Below are 19,562 nucleotides of genomic sequence, written 5' to 3'. Positions count from 1 at the left end.
TCACCTTGCCCAGGAGCACTCTGCTACCCAGCTCTACTCGACATGCACACAGGGGAAGCGGGCCCCTTAAAGTTTATGTGTGGCTGGAAAGTGAGACACCAAGGGAGGATCTGAAGAGTGGCCAGAATAAATTCATTCCAGCTGTGGCTGCTTTCATGGCTAAGGCTAACAAACCAACTGACTTCACATATACAGAGACGCAATCATGGAAGCAGCTAGGCAAAGCAAGAGCCCACATGGCAGGAAGAGAGGTGTGGGCTGCAAATGTTAGAGCACAGAATTAAAGGGGGAGAGCTTTCAATGGATTTGCTTATTTACCACTGGAAAGAACATAGCATTAATAGTTTTCTGCCCAGGTACCGTTCTAAAATTACATCAGAAGGATTCCTTATCAATGCAAAAATGAGTCACAGAACAGGTTAAGTTACAATTTGACAGGCTTCAAAGGAGGGAGAAAAACTACATTTTAATGTTTAATGTTTAACAATACGAAAATGTAAATCACCTGGACAGGAGACAAATGTATGCCTGGAATGTTTCATTTTTTAAGCTTACCCAACAAACAGTAAGAATACTCACAGTATCTTAGAGCCACAAAAAATGTGTTTTTCCCTCTGAAGTCAATATAAAGATTGTAAAATGTTCAACCGCAGAATGAGCTGTTGAATAAAACTGAGGTAAGCAAGAGCATAAAATATGTTTCTTACGCTGGGACTGTGAAACCACTTTAGCGCGACTGCGGCCCCGGTTATCAGGTGTAGAGGCGACGTTGGTGGCACTCCCAGAGCTTTGCCGTCTTGTGCGGATCCGACCTGGAGGACATAGCAAAAAGAGGGTTTCACAACATTTCCAGTAAGTGCCACCTACTCAAGAAAAGAACCCACGCCCCAGAAGAGAGGCACTGACCAGCCAACTACAGGGGAGCAACGGCATGTGTGAGCAGATCCTCCACATGAGGTCTGCCACGTCCCCCTGTGTGAGAATGCACACACACGTGCATATGATCCACGCGTAACTGTTCTACGGACACAGCAGGAACTCCTGAGATGGAGCCATGGACCTGCAGTTGTGTAGGTTCCAACTATCTTAGTATGTTATCTCTTCAGACAAGGAAGTGATATCCATTTGAGGACATTTCCCATAATTTTTTCCAGATTAAATTTTCTTTTCTATGGTCTACGAATCTGGCAAATTTCCAAAAACAGAAAATATTAGCTGTCACTGTAAAAAAAAAAAAAAAAAAAAAAAAAAAAAAAAAAAACTATAGAAAATAAGAGTAATGCAAAAAAAAAAACAAAAAACAAACCCAAAACAAAAAAGTCTACCTTCTTAACTCAGCCATCATAGAAGCGATAGCTCCCCAGTGAATAAACGTGTTTTTGATATGTAGCATTAAACTTCTATTTTTAAAGCATGTATGTCAGTAAGTTTCTAAGATAAAGAAAAGATAAAGCTAAAGAGAGAGATACAGCTAAAAAGAATCAGTATTAGGAGTACCAAGAGAAATGATGGCCCAAAGATAATTCAATGCTGTAGGCAGTTATGAAAAAATTACAGCAATTATTGAACCATGAAGACATAAAACTGAAAATGAATTCAGAAACACAAAATCATTAGTGATCAGACTAGTATGAGTAGCGATTAAACTTAAAAAAAAAAAAAAATTGGCCTTTTTGGTTTCCAAAGAGCACAAAATGCCTCTCCAGTCATAATTCAATGGGAAAACCACAACCAACTTGAACTCCCACTGGCTTTTTATGTTGTTCAAAATCAATTCCACCCCCGCAAGCAAAAAAGCTTACAGAGAAGTAACGCAGAAAGCAAATCCTAAAGCTTGAAAAAGGTTCAAGAAAGGAAGGTAAAGAGCAATGAAAGAAAGCTGGCATTAAAAAAATAGTAAAAGTAGTTAAGAATCAATGACTTTTAATAACAGTTTAAGGAAAAACTTATAAACAAACTCTAGAATCTATACAGAAGTGAAAAGCTATACCATTTACTAACAACTATATATGAGTCAATTCAGAATCCTCACAGCACATAAAGTAATTACTCCCATTTTACAGATGAGAAAACCGAGAAACAGGGAAATAAATCAATTTGTCCAATGTGACACTACTGGTCTAGATACCTGTGCCTGCCTGGCTGGCTGGCAAGGCTATGAGTGATGACCTTTGACTTTCCTAAGGAAGTCACCGAGCTAAATCAAGGCAGTCACAAAGGCAAAGTGAACATGAAAAACCAACTGAATTTAAATTCTTAAACTCATTATAAAATATTTAGGTCACAATGACTTTTTAAATGGACATGTATACTTATTTAGCTTAAAAAATACAAACTCTCTTTGCTAACCCTCTTGTATTCTACTTTCCCCCAGCATTTGGTAACATGAACCTAAACGCAGTGTTCAGCATTCCCTTGTTTTGTTTTTTTTTTTGTAAATACATGTCTTCACAACCAGTAACTATGTGGTTTTGTTTTACATATTTAGAAAGTTTTAAAATTATAACACAAGGTCTATATTTTTCTAAAGCATACTATTTCGCTAGTATTTTACTGGAAAAGTCACTTATGTACGTATGGATAAGAGCGGATATACTTTATTTTTTCCATATAACTAACTAATGTTGAAATAAATTTACTTAACAGCTTTCTTACTGATTAAAATGCCACCTTCATTGTTTATCAAGCAGCACTTATGTGTGTCTGGGTTTCTCAGCCTTCTAGTCAATGTGTTCATACCTACATGACATCACAATACTGTGATTAGCTTTTTATTAACTAATTAATTAATATATGAGGCAGAGTCTCTTTCTGTTGCCCATGCTGGAGTGCAGTGGTGTGTGATCTTGGCTTACTGCAACCTCTGCCTCCTGGGATCAAGCGATTCTCCTGCCTCAGCCTCCCCAGTAGCTGGGATCACAGGCACACACCACCACACCTGGCTAATTTTTGTATTTTTAGTAGAGACAGGATCTGACCATGTTGGCTAGGCTGGTCTTCAATTCCTGACCTCAAGTGATCCACCCGCCCTGGCCTCCTAAAGTTCTGGGATTATGGGCGGGAGCCACTGCACCTGGCCTGTGATGAGCTTTTTTTTAAAGGACATCCTGCTAATTGGCAGGACAAGTAAATTCACCTTTTCCTAAGCCCTTTGCTCTCTTCCATATGTACGTGCAGACACAATAATACCTGTTGAAATGCTGACTGGCATTATGTGAAAGTCTGGGTTAAGGGGAAAAGCTTTATAACATTGGTCTTCTCATTCATTGTATCTTCTATGTTTAACTTTTTCAATGTCTTTTGGTAAAGTTTGATCATTTTTTCAAAGTTCTTACTCAATTTTTATAGACTTGTTTAAAGTTGCTTTATTTTTATATTTTATTAAATTATATTGTCTGTTCTTGGCAGGTAAGAATGGAATCGTTATATTTTGATCTTAACACACTAGGATTCTGCTAAACTTTTATTAATTCTACTAATTTGTATACAGATTTGGGGTTATCTAAATAGAATAAAACCCACAAATAACTCATCAGCTTATTCCCCTGAAATAATTCACTTTTACTTCTTTGCCTTTATTGTGGTGTCTTGGTCATGTAATACAATGCAAAATAGAAGCAGTGAGGGTAAGCACTGTTGACTCAAACAAGATTTTTTAAAAGAATTTCTGAAATTTCACAGAAAGTATATCTGTCAACAGGTTAAGAAAATGTGGCCATGTGCGGCGGTTCACGCCTGTAATCCCAGCACTTTGGGAGGCTGAGGTGACTGGATCACCTGAGGTCAGGAGTGCGAGACCTGCCTGGCCAATGTGGAGAAACCCCGTTTCTACTAAAAATGCAAAAATTAGCCAGGTGTGGTGGCACACGCCTGTAATCCCAACTACTCCGAAGGCTGAGGCAGGAGAATCTCTTGAACCCGGGGCAGAGGTTGCAGTCAGCCGAGATTGTGCAACTGTACTCCAGCCTGGGCAAAAGAGAAAAAAACTGTCTGAAAAAGAAAAGAAAAAAAAGAAAATTCATTCCTGTGCCTAGTTGCCAAGAATTTTTATCACAAACGTTTGAATTTTTTGATGTTTTGATCTTTTGAGATAAGAGGGTTTTTCTCCTGAATTTGAACTACATTAATAAATTTTAAAGTATTAGGCCAGGCGCAGCGGCTCACGCCTATAATTCCAGCACTTTGGGAGGCTGAGGTGGGCAGATCCCTTGAGGACAAGAGTTTGAGACCAGCCTGGCCAACATGGCAAAACCCCATCTGTACTAAAAATACAAAAAATCAGTCGGGCATGGTGGTGCGGGCCTCTAATGCCAGCTACTTTGAAGGCTGAGGCACGAGAATTGCTTGAACCTGGGAGGCAAAGGTTGCAGTGAGCCAAAATCGTGCCACTGCACTCCAGCCTAGGCAACAAAGTGAGACTCTGTCTCAAAAAGAAAAGAAGAAAAATTAAACCTGGGCTGAACCTACATGGTCATGACATATACACTCACATACACAATGTTTGTATGTACTCTGGTCATACTAGCTGCATAAAACCAGTGAGGGAAGTACTCCCTCTTTTCCTTTTCTCTGAGTTTACGTAAGCTTGGAATTACCTGTTTTTATTATGTTTTTTTGCATCTCCACTGATAAACTGACAATGCAATTATCCAATGTTTGATACTTGCGTGTGGAACCATCTGAGCATGGCAGGAATTTAGAGTATCTTTTCCATTTTTATTAAGTTTATTTTGGCAGGGCGGGAATAGGGCAACGAATTTAACTACTGATTCAAATTGTTTAATGAGCAGTCTTAAAACCACTCACATGGCTCATTTCTTTGAAGAAACAGTTTTGGGTTTTCTTGAAATTTGTGCAATTTGTTTTTGAATTGTTAACAAAGCTGTCATAAATTTATCTTATTACCTTAATTTTTAAAAATTATTATTATGTTTTCTTTGAGACAGAGTCTAGCTCTGCTGCCTAGGCTAGTGATCACAGCTCACTGATGCCTCACTTCCCAGGTTCAAGCTGTCCTCCCACCTTAGCCTTCTAGTAGCTGGGAGCAGCTGGGACTACAGGTGCATGTCACCACGACAAACTAATTAATGAATTTTCTGTGGAGACGGGGGTCTCACTATGTTGCCCAGGCTGGTCTCAAACTGGCCTCAAGCAATCCTCTCACCTTGGCTTCCCGAAGTGCTGGGATTATAGGCATGAGCCATTGTACCTGGCTTCCTATTACCTTTAAAACTCTACTGATCCACATTTATGCCTAATTTATTATTCTTAACAGTTAATTTGTACCTTTTCTGTATTTCGTCATTTTTCAAAAGTTTGCCTACTTTATCAGTATTTTCAAAAACTGAAATTTTGCTGGTTGCAGGGGCTCACACCTGTAAGCACAGCACTTTGGGAGGCTGAGGCAGGTGGATTACTTGAGGCCAGGAGTTTGAGACCAGCCTGGGCAACATGGAGAGCCCTACCTCAGCCTCCCAAAGTGCTGAGAAAACAGGCGTGAGCCACTGTGCCTGGCTTCAGTGTCTTTCACCAATTATGAAAAATTCCCAACCATCATCTCTTCAAATATTGTCTGTGCCCCATTCTCCCTCTTCTTCTCAAACTCCCATTAGACATGTTAAATTGCTTTACTATCTTGCATGTAACTTAACAACTTTGTCATATTTTCTAACTCTGTCTGGATAATTTCTTCCTAGCTTTCTTAATTCATGAGTTCTCTCTTCAGTTACACTGATTCTACTGCTCAATTTACCCATGCAGGTTTTTAGACAGAGTCTTGCTCTGTTGTCCTGACTGTAGTACAGCAGTTATGATCATGGCTCACTACAGCCTCAACCTTCTGTGCTCAAGGGATCCCCCTGCCCCAGCCTCACAAGTATCTGGGGCTACAGGTGTGCACCACCATGCCTGGTTAACTGTAAAAAAAATTTTTTTGGTAGACATGGGGTCTCACTATATTGCCCAGGCTCAAGCAATCCTCCTGCCTCAGCCTCCAAAATTCCTAAGATTACAGGTGTGAGTCACTGTGCCTGACCAGTTTTTTATTTTAAAAATTTATTATATTTTCATTTCTAGAAGTTCCATTTGTTCTTTTTCAAAATCTGCTTGGTCATTCTTGACAGCCTCTTAACTCCCTTTCTAAAATTTCACTTTATTTCTTTAACTGTTAAGACAATGAAATGATTACTCTTCTTGGAAATTTACGGAAATTCTTTAAGATCTAGATTAAAGCTGAATTACTCCAAAGAAGATCTCTGATTTTGTTTGTGTCCTGTGGACAGAAGTAATCTACAGTCAACTTAAAATGATTTATCTATTTGGGTTTTTCAGACTACAAAGGTAATGTAAATTCTGACCAGAATCCTGCATCAAGATTTTGGTTGTGCATTCTCGAGGGAGATTACTTTCCCCCTCTAACCAGTACCAGAGTTAAGATGGGCAAATTTCTCCATTGCTCTTTTCAGTTTAGTAGAGTTAACTTTTTGTTCACCAATGACGATGTAGGTCTTAAGTGGGCTTGGGCTTTCTGTCCTTTCTGTTCTGCACAATCATCACATCAAATGCCCAAGGAGTTTAGGGTGACGGCCAGCATTAGCCCTGACACACCAAGGCTCCTGTCACGCTTAGGTTTGAAGCTGTGTGGATTCACTGCTTTTACTCTAGAACAGTAATATATTCTCAATTGGGAGGATTATTCTGGCTACTAAGTTGTATATATCCTTAAAAAATACAAGTTTCTTATTTCTTTTAAACACTTACTTTACATTTTGTAACAGATCCTTAAGTCCTTAAGGGTACATTCTGTTTTTATTCTTTTTCTCTGCTGTCTCTTACTCATAATGGATATAACTCAGCATATGAACTCTTACTTCGCTGACTTCCATCTGCAGGAAACCCGAGGAACTAGATTTGACAGCCGCTTCCGCTACAGAAGTTTAATGTTTGTTCCTGGCAAGCACCCTTGGGGGCTATAAACACAAACTACTTTAGTTCATTAGCTTGGAGTCTTCCAAAGACCACAGGTGAAGTAAATTTAAAACCACAACTTGTGTGAGTAGAGAGCTTAGTTACAAATTATGAAAAAAGATTAGGGGTTTTTTCCCCCCTCTGTCTAAGGCAAAGTCAAGACAGACATCATATCAATTTGAAGATAAAGAGGAGTTTTTGTGTTGTTTTGTTTTTCTCACTTGTCCATCTTGTCATGGATATATAGCCCCTTGTCAATGCTTAATGCCAACTCTCAATCTTCACCTTGGGTCAACTCAAGGTCTTGTGATCTGTGTGTCTAGCTATTCACATCAATAACTGAGCCCTCGGGGACAGCCTTAAAAATCACTTCAAGCTTGTCACTCCAGTCTGTGAACCTCTTGGTTTTGAACATTTCCTTACTTTTTTGGGAACACAGCTATGCAGCTTAAAGGGTCTCTGTTGTGTAAAACTCAGATATATATTTATTTTATAGGAAGAGGTGTCTTTTGTTTCATTTTGTTTTGTTTTCAGTCTATTGATTTGGTAATATTACTATGAGTACCTGTGTACGTTTTTAAAAGATGACATAAAATGCTCTGTGGTAATTAGGGGAAAAAAGTTTCAATAAATGAAACAAGCAGGCTGGGCGCAGTGGCTCACGCCTGCAATTCCAGCACTTTGGGAGGCCAAGGAGGGAGGGTCACTTGATTCCAGGAGTTCGAGACCAGCCTGGGCAACACGGTGAAATCCTATCTCTACAAAAAAACACAAAAAATTAGCAAGGCATGGTGTTGCACACCTGTAGTCCCAGCAACTTGGAAGGCTGAGGTGGGAGGATCACTTGAGCCTGGGAAGTCGAGGCTGCAGTGAGCCATGATCATGACATTGTACTCTAACTTAGGTGACAGAGTGACACCCTATCTCAAAATACAGATAAATAAATAAAAATAAAGCAACAAACAGTAAAAATATACTTCAGTTCTATATTATGATCTATTAAGTAACAGAGACAAGCAGATAGATGTGAAGGAAGAAAAAAAGTCAGCACAAGTAACAGAAAAAAAAAAAAGAGGTAAAGAACTGTACGGCAAAAAGAATTTTGGAGGGAGGGATGAACGAGATACACAACAATAAACAAACCTAACCAGAGCAAAGCCAGACTCAGAGGAAAACAAAGACTTGTAAGAGGAGCGCAAAGCCTTCGACTTTCTTTTTCTTTTTTTTTAAATCAGTGTTGACCAGGTTGGCCTCGAACGTGTAGCCTCGCCTCCTCGAGTCCCAGGGCAACCCGCCTGAGCCACAGCGGCTCCCAAAGCCTTCAACTTTCATGGAATAAAGAAAGATCATTCATCTCATGACTTTTAAATACTGCTCCTAAGGATTCTTTTTCACTCACATTGCCATTCCTTCTAGAAAAGACTCCAAACCAGGAGAAATTCAGCCTGTGTACCAAGTCTAGTTTGTGGGCCTGGTTTCCCTATTTCCTTGTTAGGCAAATGAAAAACCACTAAATAGCCTCATGTCACTAGGGTTTTTCTGTTCCCTGCATGTTTCAAATGTTTCAGCAAATTCCCAGATTACAGATTATAAAATTAAAAGGTCTTCAAAGTAAGTCTCCGTTCTCATCACACTGGGACGTGTTGGCATACCTATCTGTTGTACATTTCACTGCTTGGGGGCATAATTAAACCAGCCTTTACTCATACACTGACATCTTTCATAGAACCAAAACCGAGGAACTTGATCATTTCTAAATTTCGCTACCTATGACTATTCTCCCCAAAAGAATAATTTCCTGCTGGGCATGGTAGCTTACACCTGTAATCCCAGCACTTTGGGAGGTTGAGGTAGGAGGATGACTTGAGCCCAGGAGTTTAAGACCAGACTAGGCAACATACGGAGACCCCATCTGTACAAAAGAATTTAAAAATTAGCCAGGCAGGTATGGTGGTGCATGCCTGTAGTCCCAGCTCCCCACCTCTGATGGGCAGGTTAGGGAGCTGAGGCAGGAGGATCACTTGAGCCTGGCAGGTCAAGGGTGCAGTGAACTGTGATAGCACCACTGCACTCCAGAGCCTGCGTGACAGATGAGACCCTGCCTTAAAAAAAAAAAAAAAAATCCTTCATATTTTAAAAATTTAAAAGAGGCTTAACACCCTTTTACTTCAATATATAGACATGTGTACTTTTCCCATTGTATAAAAAGACCAATTACCTAAAATTTACAGTTCTTGGATAATTTTTTACATTTTATTTCCCAGTAAAACTGTACTAAAATCTAAGTTCTTTTTCCTGAAGACAAGGCTATATGGTTTTTATTGTGTAATCTTAATTAAAAACACCGAAAGTTAAGTTGATATGGCTTTTGACAACATTTTAATAAACATGATTATTACCCAAAACAAACAATGGTTGTCAGTCCCACAGGCCATTCCAAGCACTGTAACTTTTCATTTAAAGTTACTTATTTGGGGAAAAATATGAATGCTTTTCCTAAGCATAATAGCTTTTTTAAAAAGTATGAGAATGCATTCATTTACCATATGACAATCTAATCATAAACTTCCTCATGTGCAACATAAAAGACATTATGTTTCCCTCATCAAAATCTCCAAAATTACTGAACATAATATACTGAAGACAATAACCTAAAAATAAACTTTCATCCAGAAGTTGAGTTTTTTGTTCTTTACAAAAAGTATTTTTCTAATTAGCCATAAGTGTTAGGATTCCTTGATGTAGACAATGAATAGCTCCTAAGGAATATATATTTTTCTCAATTACTATAGTAATAAAATTGCCAATAAACTCAAATGTACTGCCTAAATTTCTTTCTTTTTTTTGAGATGGAGTCTTGCTCTGTTGCCCAGGCTGGAATGCGGTGGCATGATCTCCACTCACTGCAACTTCTGTCTCCTGAGTTCAAGCAATTCTCCTGTTTCAGCCTTTTGTTTTGTTTTGTTTTGTTTCGAGACAGAGTCTGGCTCTGTCTCCCAGGCTGGAGTGCAGTGGCACGATCCCGTCTCACTGCAAGGCCCGCCTCCGGGGTTCACGTCATTCTCCTGCCTCAGCCTCCCTAGTAGCTGGGACTACAGGCGCCCACCACCATGCCCGGCTTATTTTTTGTATTTTTAGTAGAGACGGGGTTTCACCGTGTTAGTCAGCATGGTCTCGATCTCCTGACCTTGTGATCCACCCGCCTCGGCCTCCCAAAGTGCTGGGATTACAGGCATGAGCCACTGTGCCTGGCCTGTTTCAGCCTTTTGAGTAGCTGGGACTAGAGGCGCATGCCACCACATCTGGCTAATTTTTGTATTCTTAGTAGAGACCGGGTTTCACCATGTTGGTCAAGCTGGTCTCGAACTCCTGACCTCAGGTGATCCACCTGCTTGGCCTCCCAAACTGCTGGGATTACAGGGGTGAGCCACTACACCCACCCTGTAAGTTTTTAATTTAGAGCATACAACTGTTTTAAAATCATCTTGTCTCATAAGCTAGATTATAAAATATTTAAGAGACTTATTAATAAATTTTTAAAAGGCCCATAATGGTTCCAAAAATGCAGATGGAAAACTCATATTGAAAAGGCACCAAGTGACATTTCCTGCAGACTTTACCTAAAAACCACTGTGGCGTTTCTAAACAGAACAGGCTCTCTCAGTCTCACTGCTGAAACCAACAGAACAATGACAACCTAGAAGTGTTCAGACTCACGGGTCCCTCTAGGCCTTGACTAGCCAGGTGTTGGCACAGCCTGTGCAGCCCCAGTACACAAACACTGACACTCTCTGTGCTTCTCCAGCAAGGGTCTCTATTGTCGGAATCTGAGCTCTCTAGAAAAGCAATTTCTCCCAGCAGAAGGAAAACCAGAGAGTTAATCTCCTGTGCAATAACTGAGGCGGCAATTCTGACCTTACTCAGGACTGTGGAACTGATGGGGAAAAAAAAAAAGGTTAAAAACTTCTAGGGCTGGGTGGAACAACAGGCTGATTTCGATTCTGTTACATAGGCATGGAAATCAGGACATTCTGGAAAAACATATAATTTCCCATGTAACGTCTTTGCTTTCCATTTCATCTACATTATTCTCTTCCACTCTCCTACTCCCCTCCCAGCAAGGCTGAGAAAACATTCAGGATTGTTTCTTTGGGGAGGAGAAACATAAATTTGCCCATATCAGCTTAAGAAATGAAGAAAATTATCAACCAGCTTTTCAATCACACCAGCCTCTGCCTTCTGCTGTCAGACATGACGTGCTCATCGGGACAGAGGTTTCTTGTCTTTATTTTAATTCTGGAAATTTTTTGTTTTACAAACTTGTCCAACCCTAAGAACCACCAATGAGGCTGAGTAGAAATTCAGATTCTCTGGTTCCTTCCAAACTTAATCAGCATCTTCAGGGGGAAGGAGCTAAGAGTATTTTTTTAGTAAGCATCCAAGTAATTCTCACGATGTGATAAATTTAAGAAAGACTGATCTTGGGACCATGTTCACCTTTTAAAAAAAAAAATCCATTCCTCTCTTTCCTTTATGAGTCCTTAGAAAGTAACACATGGATTAAAGGAACTGAGCTGCACACATCAAGCTAAACCCAGCCAACTTTGCCTGCTAGCCCTTTGGGGCGACTAAATAATATACGAAAATGAACTAGCTCTTCCTAATTGTTAAGTAATTATCCTGAAGGTTGGTGGGTCTAAGCCTCTATTTAGGCAGAGACTGTTCCTCTAAATTTCAATTACTTAAAGCATTATCACGCGTTCTATCTAGCAAAGGAATAATAGTCTTATATGCACTTATCAAAAACCTGCAGAGACTAAAACAACTATGTCTAAAATTCTAAAGGTAATGCAAAAATAGGAAGAGCTTCTTGAGAATGGCATAAAAAAGAAAATAAAATGGATTTGGATATGCCTATTTCTTTCAGCATTGTTATATCCTTGGTGTGTAGTACAGAACACGGCACATCGAAGGCATTTAATACATGGTTGATGAGGGGATGAATGAGAGTAAATAAATGAATGGGGCGTGTGTCCATGAGACAAATAAAAAATAGCATCATGTAAGTCAGTAGTACCTTTAGAGGAGAGAAAAAAAATTTTTTTTAAATTTCTTTAAATTACCTGTTAGAAAACGTTTACCAGCCTTTAGTCTGAATAATTGACATTGAAATTTACTTTCAAAACAGGAAAGGCAAATCCTGAGAGGCCCACAAAAGCACAAAAGGAAAGAAAAGGAAACAAAAGCTAAGGTAGTGCTTCAGGAGTAATAAAACCCAAGACAGGCAGTCCATGAGGACAGCAGCACACAGTGTGACATCGACGCTCCTCCCCAGAGTGTGGACTCAGCATGAAAAACCACGCACAGCATACTTTAGTGCTAAAATTCACAAGAACAAAGACTGAACAAGAAAGGGAAGGAGAACTTAGGTAGAGGTAGGGCAAAAACCCAATGGAGACAGAATGAAAAGAGAGGAGGAGGGACAGCGTGCAACATCTCATGCAGGGACCTTGGTGAGGACAAGTGGGTACTGGGCAACACTCGGTGAGAACAGAGGACCAGAGAAAGTGAGACACACCTCAATCACAGAAACAAACCGCTTACCCTCCGCTTTAGTGGTAGTACCATCTTTAAGCAAATTAAAAAACAAGGGAAGGGATAACAGGGAACAGTTAGTAACATTCAAAAAATTAAAAAGCCAAATGTTATTAGCTACTAAAAAAGCAAAAGTACAATTTAAAACAAAATTAAAAGGGAAACAAGTTCAACAGCAAAGCAGAGTCTGAAGCAAGTAAGTGTGCCTTGTATTGAAATTAGCTTGACATAGCATAATGGTTTTTTTGCCTTTGGAAAATAAAACATAGAAGGGCAACCCAGGGTAGTGCCACAGTTGAAAGAAAGATTGTTTTTTGTTTTAGCCAACTCTAATCCTCTTAAGAGTTCCTTTTTCTTGGAAGAAAGTACCAGCAGAACAGGGCAGAGAGGAGGAACTAGAAGATAAAATACTGAAGAGTTACCCAAAGGGCAGAGCCAAGTAAGAAGCTCAGAGAAGCTTGCTCTAGCAATGCCTATCCCAACTACACGTCCAGCAGCGAAAGCTGTCGAGCATGGTACCTGAGTCCAGGCCTATGTACTCCATGTCTTCCCTCATGTGTCTGGACTCTAGAAGTTTGGAAAAGGATCATCAGCTTTAATGCTACACTTTTGCAAAGATGTCATGTGTCAACCTAAGTAGCAACTGTAACAAATTCTCACTAGGATTGTGTCATATTTCAATTTTTTGGTGTTTTCGTTTGGGGACAAAATAAGGGAAATTGAGGTAGAATTCTCAGGAAACAGAGAATTTGAATACTCCAGTCTCGTTCTTTGAAGAGGTTAATACTTGACTGAAAACTTACCATCAGTGCTTCTGAAGGGTCAGTTCCATATTATCATACCAAAAGATGTGAGGGCTTTCACTAGCACTGGGGGAAGTCTAGACCAGTCATATTCAAACACTCCAAATACAGACAGAGAAACAAAAACACTGAGTATTTTAATGGCTGATTTTTACTCACTTTTTCCAGCAATGAAACAAACACTAATTACAAATACTAAAGGTGGATCTAATATACTAAAGCATAGGTAAGTACTGAAAAACTGAACTAAAATTAACAGAACTAATTCAGCGTAGGAGGGAAGAGTTGTTACTTCTCCTTTCTCTTCTCAATGGTTACATATGGACAACACTCCTACATAATGTTGGAATAGTTAAAACGATTTAAAAAAGAGAGTTCTGAATGACATTGTTTCTTCTCAATTGTCATGTGTGTATGAGGTATTTCCATAAAAACAAGACTGACTGAGCAGATGTTCCAGAACACGTATCTTTCAAATTAATAATGTTCCTATCACAATCACACTGTCTTCCACCTTACAGGACAATAGTTTATAAAGAACCTTTATATAATTTTGTTTTGCCTCATATATGAGTTAGGTGGCTATTATTACAAGTAATCTGCAGGTATGGAAAATAGACTTACAGATTCCATGGCCTGCTCCAGGTCACAGAGCTAATAAATGGCAGACCCTAAAATCTTCTCTGAATGCTATCTGTTCACTGTACTTCCAACGTTGGAAACGTTTTCTGAACATTAGTTTTAGAACTGACTCCGGAATTTGTTTGAAAGTTACATGAGTAACTCCACCTCAATATTTCAGGAAGTTTAAATTTTGTTCATTTCCGTAAAATCTAAACTAGAACCAATCCAGCTAAATCCTTAGATTCTGGCTTTGGATGAATTGGCTCTTAGAAAAACAAAACGAAACAAACAATTAGCCTGACACATAGTACGTGTTAAGCATTTGCTAAAAAATATGAGTAGCTGATTTGTCACTATGTGAGATAGTAAAAATTTTGAAAGTAATTTTTTAAAACATTTTTGGGCAATCCTCAGAAGGCATGCTCCTCCCAAAGTGATACATGGAAGGACAACACTCGTTTGCACAGACAGGATTATGCTGATTCATGAGCTCATCACATTCCTTCAGATTCCTCCTGCCATTCCCCACAACCCAATCCAATGATCCCTACCAGCTCTGGTTATATTCTCAAATTGAGAAATACCTAACTACACTACCTTTGGTGAATTCCTCACTGAACCTGCTGGCTCTGCTCCCACCAGAGTCAGAGGTGGAAAAAACTTAGCTTTGACAATATGGGAGGTGGCTGGGCTTGCCATGGAGGAGGAGGAAGAGTTGAGGAAAGGATGTGCTCAGTGCCACCCACCCTCTGAGCACGCATGTACTGTGTACTTACTCATCACTAAAACGGATGATGCACCAAAGAAAGGGACACTCAACAAGGGTAGCTGGCTGATCAGCAGCAAGCGCACAAAGCTACTTAGATTTAAACAGTAGCCCTGCAACAGTGAGACTTGCCTCAATCATGGGTTTTTGTATTTTGCTAAGAGGTAAGAGTCATCTCTCGCAGAGCAGTGCAGGAGGGAAAGGGTGACAGTGGTGTGGTTACCTAAGGATGCGTATGACCCTGGAGGCAAAGCTGCTGCAGAGCTGAAAGGCGTCGTGCCCGCAGATGAGGAGACTTTGGATTTGGCACTGGCTGCTGCATTCACATCAATATCACTTCGAGATCGCTGGAGGGACCCAGTCGTTGACACAGATTTGGTACTAACTGTAGAAGCTTTAGTGATAAAGGAGGAAATATGAATAAGGACTACATAGAATTTTGAAAATACACTGCTAAAGTTTGATGTTGTTTTGCTTTCCTGAAAACAAATACCACGTTTTAACAAATGTTGGAGCATAAAAAACTGACCAACAGTTTTTCCTGGTCCCAGAAGAGAGTTCAGGCAATGCTGAAGGAAACTAAAAGTGACCTCAACTGTAATGTATCAATTACATTTGTTTTCTTGTTATCGAAGACTATAAACCCCAAGGAAACGGACCATGTTTCTGCTTGCTATGAAGAAGTGAGATAAGGAAAAAATGCTCACGTATATGGAGTCTCCTCATGAAATGACATAACTGCGCCACGCCCTCTTACCTAGACACCCTCCTCCTTCTGGAACACGCCACTCTCCCACCACTAACCACCACCACACTGCTGCTGCTGCTCAAAATGCCACCAAGATGTCTTCACTGTCTCATCAAAGGATCAGAGACAGGAGGTGCAGTTTGTGGCAGTGTCAACATGCAGGGGAGGTGGGGAGAAAAGGTCACAGAGCTTCAACCCTAAGTCACCCCGTCAATGTTGTCCTCAGCAGTGAGTGGCCCTGACAAAGCGGAGCTCTGCCGGAGAGTCAGAGCAGGGCACAGCAGGCTATGTTCAAGCCTAAGAAGGAACTGAGAGCAGGCTGCCGGCCTCCCGTGCCTGGGCAGCCTCTCACAGCTGCACGTACAGACCACCAGAGCCGAGAACAGGCCTTCTCCGCGGCTGTCAGTCTCACCTCTAGATGTGGTACTTCCAGTAGGACTTCTTTTGGCAGACAGCGGACGACTAAAAGTAAAGATGTATACTATTTATTACATGTACTTTATCCGAATTAATACAAATACAAACTACAACAGGAAATTATTACGATGAAGAATTATTTCAAACACAGAGAGTGACATAGTCACTACAGACAGAAATCAAACACAGAGCAGAGATGACAATATATTAATTCACGGAGTTTGAACGCCCTCCATTTCCAAACTTGTCTCCAGGTTCACACTTACATCCTCTGAGAAGACTCTCTGAAGCACTGGTGTGTATAGTTCACACTACTCCATAATTCACTTACGTTACTCTAAAACTGTATTCTAGGACTGCCATATCAATTTAACTGAAAAATAGTATGGCAGAGACCAAAGCAACCCATTTCTTACCACTCCGTGGTGGTATCTTACTTTGCACCAGGATCTACCTGAAGTAAGGGGGTGTTGTAACAAGCACACATGTAAAAACATAGCTAGAATTTGTGTTCTCATGCGACAAACTTTGAAACACAAATTCTCACGAGAATGATAAGCAAAGATGAATCCCTTACTTTAGACTCTCTTGAGAGCTGGAAGACGAGCGGTCTGACTGAGGCAGAGACACTATGCTGTCTGAGTTCTTCAGGTGGGACTGCAGGGCTTTCTGATAGGAGGACTCCAAGGTGTGGTATAAGTGTTCTGCTTCTCTGCTGAAGTGACTGTGGAAACCCCAGTAACATCTAGAGGAAACACACAAAATCCTGTTCTAATCCAAGGATCCACACAGGTCTTTCGCTGAACTCTGGAGTACACCACAGAGGATTTTCAAGGACTGGAAGCCTCAGTTTAGCTGCTAATAGTAGCAGGAGGAGAGGGTGAACAAAGGAGACCTGGTACGAATCCCAGCCTCACAATTTTACTGTCTTTTAGACAATGGGCAAGTCACTTACCCTCTCTCAATGTCAGCCTCATTTATAACATGGGAATTAAAGAGTCTAACTTGCAAAACTGGGGAATCTTAGGGAAGGTGCAGCTAAACATCTAGGACTATACCTAGAACACAGGACAGGCTCATTAAAATGGCAGCTATTATAAATTCAATTACACATCTCTTGATATAAAATATTTAAAATTGCCTTAGGTAACATGTGCAAAAGAAAAATTTTAAAATGTTCTGAGCTACTTGAAATCGGTATCACATTAAGACTAAAGACCAAGAAAAAAATGGGCCGGGGATGGGAAGGGTCCAATACAAGGATAAAAACAGCATAAACAGATCATTAACAAATCCATTCCTAACAGTTTTCAGCAATGACTAATTATGTCACTTATTTTGGTAGAAACCAGCCAAGAAAAAATTGGCACGAACACTTCATAGTTATAATAAGCTCAGAAACAAGTGAAATATAATTTAACTGTGAAGGCAGTCAAAGATCAACAAGTACTAGATCAGGATGCATCACTGCAGCTAAGCAAAACCATAATGATGCAGATTAGATTTTAGCATGTATCAATTAGGAGAGTTGGTCAACTATGAGAGTAAATTCAAAAAAAAACCACAGATGCAACATTGGCAGCAGTTATCGATGCACTGCCCAAGAGAGAATGTCTTAATATCAAACTTCTGGTATTTACAGTCACAGTAGCAAAAATTATTTCCAAGGCCAGACGCAGAGGCTCACACCTGTAATCCTAGCACTTTGGGAGGCCAAAGCGGGCAGATCATGAGGTCAGGAGATTGAGATCATCCTGGCTAACATGGTGAAACCATGACTCTTCTAAAAATACAAAAACTTAGCCAGGCGTGGTGGCGGGCACCTGTAGTCCCAGCTACTGGGGAGGCTGAGGTAGGAGAATGGTGAGAACCCAGGAGGCAGAGCTTGCAGTGAGCCGAGACTGTGTCACTGCACTCCAGCCTGGGTGACAAAGTGAGACTCCATCTCAAAAAAAAAAAAAAATTTCCAAGGAGGTAACAAATACAGAGGCCATGCCCACATGATTGGAGGAAACAGTTCTAATGGCAAAAGTACCTCATTTGTGAGACAGAAACAGCAAGTTATCACTGTGATAATCCCAGGCATTAGGTCAATTCAGCTCCCCTTAATATGATTCACACCAAGGAATCACAGATGCTTGCAAAGAAGTGACTGCAGGAAGAGAATTCCCTGTGGCCACGATTTTTCATGGTAAATCATTAAAGCAGCTTTGGATTACAATATGGCTTAATGAATAAATGAATACATGCAGCATGTATACAAGTGCCTTCCAGAGCTATGTGATAATTTGTGATGAATGTAAAAATGAGCATTCTTTTGTCTCCCTCAGTCCTGTTTATTCACAAGGTTGAGTGATGTTATTTAAAAAAGACAGAAATATTCCAAAATGGCCTATTGGGGGTCATGTTTAAAATTCATGGTTAACAAATATGTTCAAGTAACTTAACAAGTTTTTAATAAGGCAATCCATATAATTCATGTGAAATACAGAAGAAGTTAATTTAAAAAGTGGGGTACAATAAAAACTTACTTTCTGGCTTCTATTCTTGCTTCGGAATCAGCATCATGTATTCCCTTCTTTATTGTTTCAGCTAATACTGATATGTGTCTAGATATTTAGAAAAGAAAGCAGTAACAATCATAAATGTATGGTTTAATGCGGATGAAACCAGGTGGGAGAAATAACTTCCAAATAGCAACATGGAGCTGGGAGTCTCTGTGCCAAGGCTGGTCAATTCCCAGGTGGCTGGGCAAAGCAGAGCACTCCTACAATCCTTTAATTTTCAGCCCTGCCCCAACACCCTAGCTCCACTCCAACCCACCCATACCTAAAGACTTTCATAACTCTATTCTCTTGTGGGATTTTTTTAAAAAACAAAGGCTGATTTTTCAAAATTTGCACTTACAGCTCAATCTTTTATGAACCCCAAAAACAAAATCTTGTGTTTTTCATATCAGAACTAGTTTCTAAGGAAATTATGAGATAATGACCTTAATATTGAATAGGCTGTCTACATCAAATACAGAGGGAGAAAAAGAAAACTTTCAAATGAATGAAATTCCTTGAAGGACCTAACAGCTACAACTTGTCTACTAACAGCAACTTTAAACAGTTACCTCATGGGAACTGAAGGGGATGTCAAGCAGCAGGGCCAGAGTCAGTAAGAGTTTCTACTGGCTCTGCACCTGTCAGAATGCACACGGACATAGTAGTATTTCAACCAATGAAATTCACTAAAAGTGTCTGCGAATATTATGTGACCAACATCAGTAAAACAACAGACGTAGTCATGAAAACAAACGCATATATTCCTCCATTCTTACAGAAAGCCAGCTGGACCACTCACCAAAGCATTCACTCTCAAGATTCAATTCAGAGGGAAAAATGGTTTCAAATCAGATGCTCACCGTTCTAGTGAATGTGTCTGCCATTCTTGTAAAAGCAAATCTAAAAATTCAAAACAGCGCCTAAAAAGTATTAAGAAATACACAACTTATTAATATATATTTTAGTGAAAATGAAACAGCATTTTTCTTAAGTGACCCAATACTGCTTTTTATAATTAGTAAATTTCTTCTGATTTTTGTGATTAGAAAAACAGAACATAAAGAATGAATCAGAACTGACTAAAAACCAAAGCA

At 39.9% G+C, this 19,562-nt stretch overlaps 1 protein-coding gene across 1 annotated transcript in view; it reads right to left on the bottom strand.

Moving 5' to 3' along the window:
- LOC112617106 (CLIP-associating protein 1) overlaps positions 1–19,562 on the bottom strand; it is a 304,277-nt gene that overhangs the window by 89,622 nt on the left and 195,093 nt on the right. The window contains exons 15-20 of the mRNA XM_025373821.1: positions 19,329–19,388; positions 18,451–18,528; positions 16,497–16,664; positions 15,915–15,964; positions 14,978–15,148; positions 708–812 (exon numbers count right to left, since the gene is read on the bottom strand). Of these exons, the coding sequence (XP_025229606.1) occupies positions 708–812; positions 14,978–15,148; positions 15,915–15,964; positions 16,497–16,664; positions 18,451–18,528; positions 19,329–19,388 (632 nt within the window). The remainder of the gene's footprint in view (positions 1–707; positions 813–14,977; positions 15,149–15,914; positions 15,965–16,496; positions 16,665–18,450; positions 18,529–19,328; positions 19,389–19,562) is intronic.

Source organism: Theropithecus gelada, unplaced genomic scaffold (assembly GCF_003255815.1).
Source record: "Theropithecus gelada isolate Dixy unplaced genomic scaffold, Tgel_1.0 HiC_scaffold_15883, whole genome shotgun sequence".
Lineage (NCBI taxonomy): Eukaryota > Metazoa > Chordata > Mammalia > Primates > Cercopithecidae > Theropithecus > Theropithecus gelada.
The sequence above is the reverse complement of the archived record's forward strand: the minus strand, read 5'-3'. Positions and strand labels throughout refer to the sequence as shown.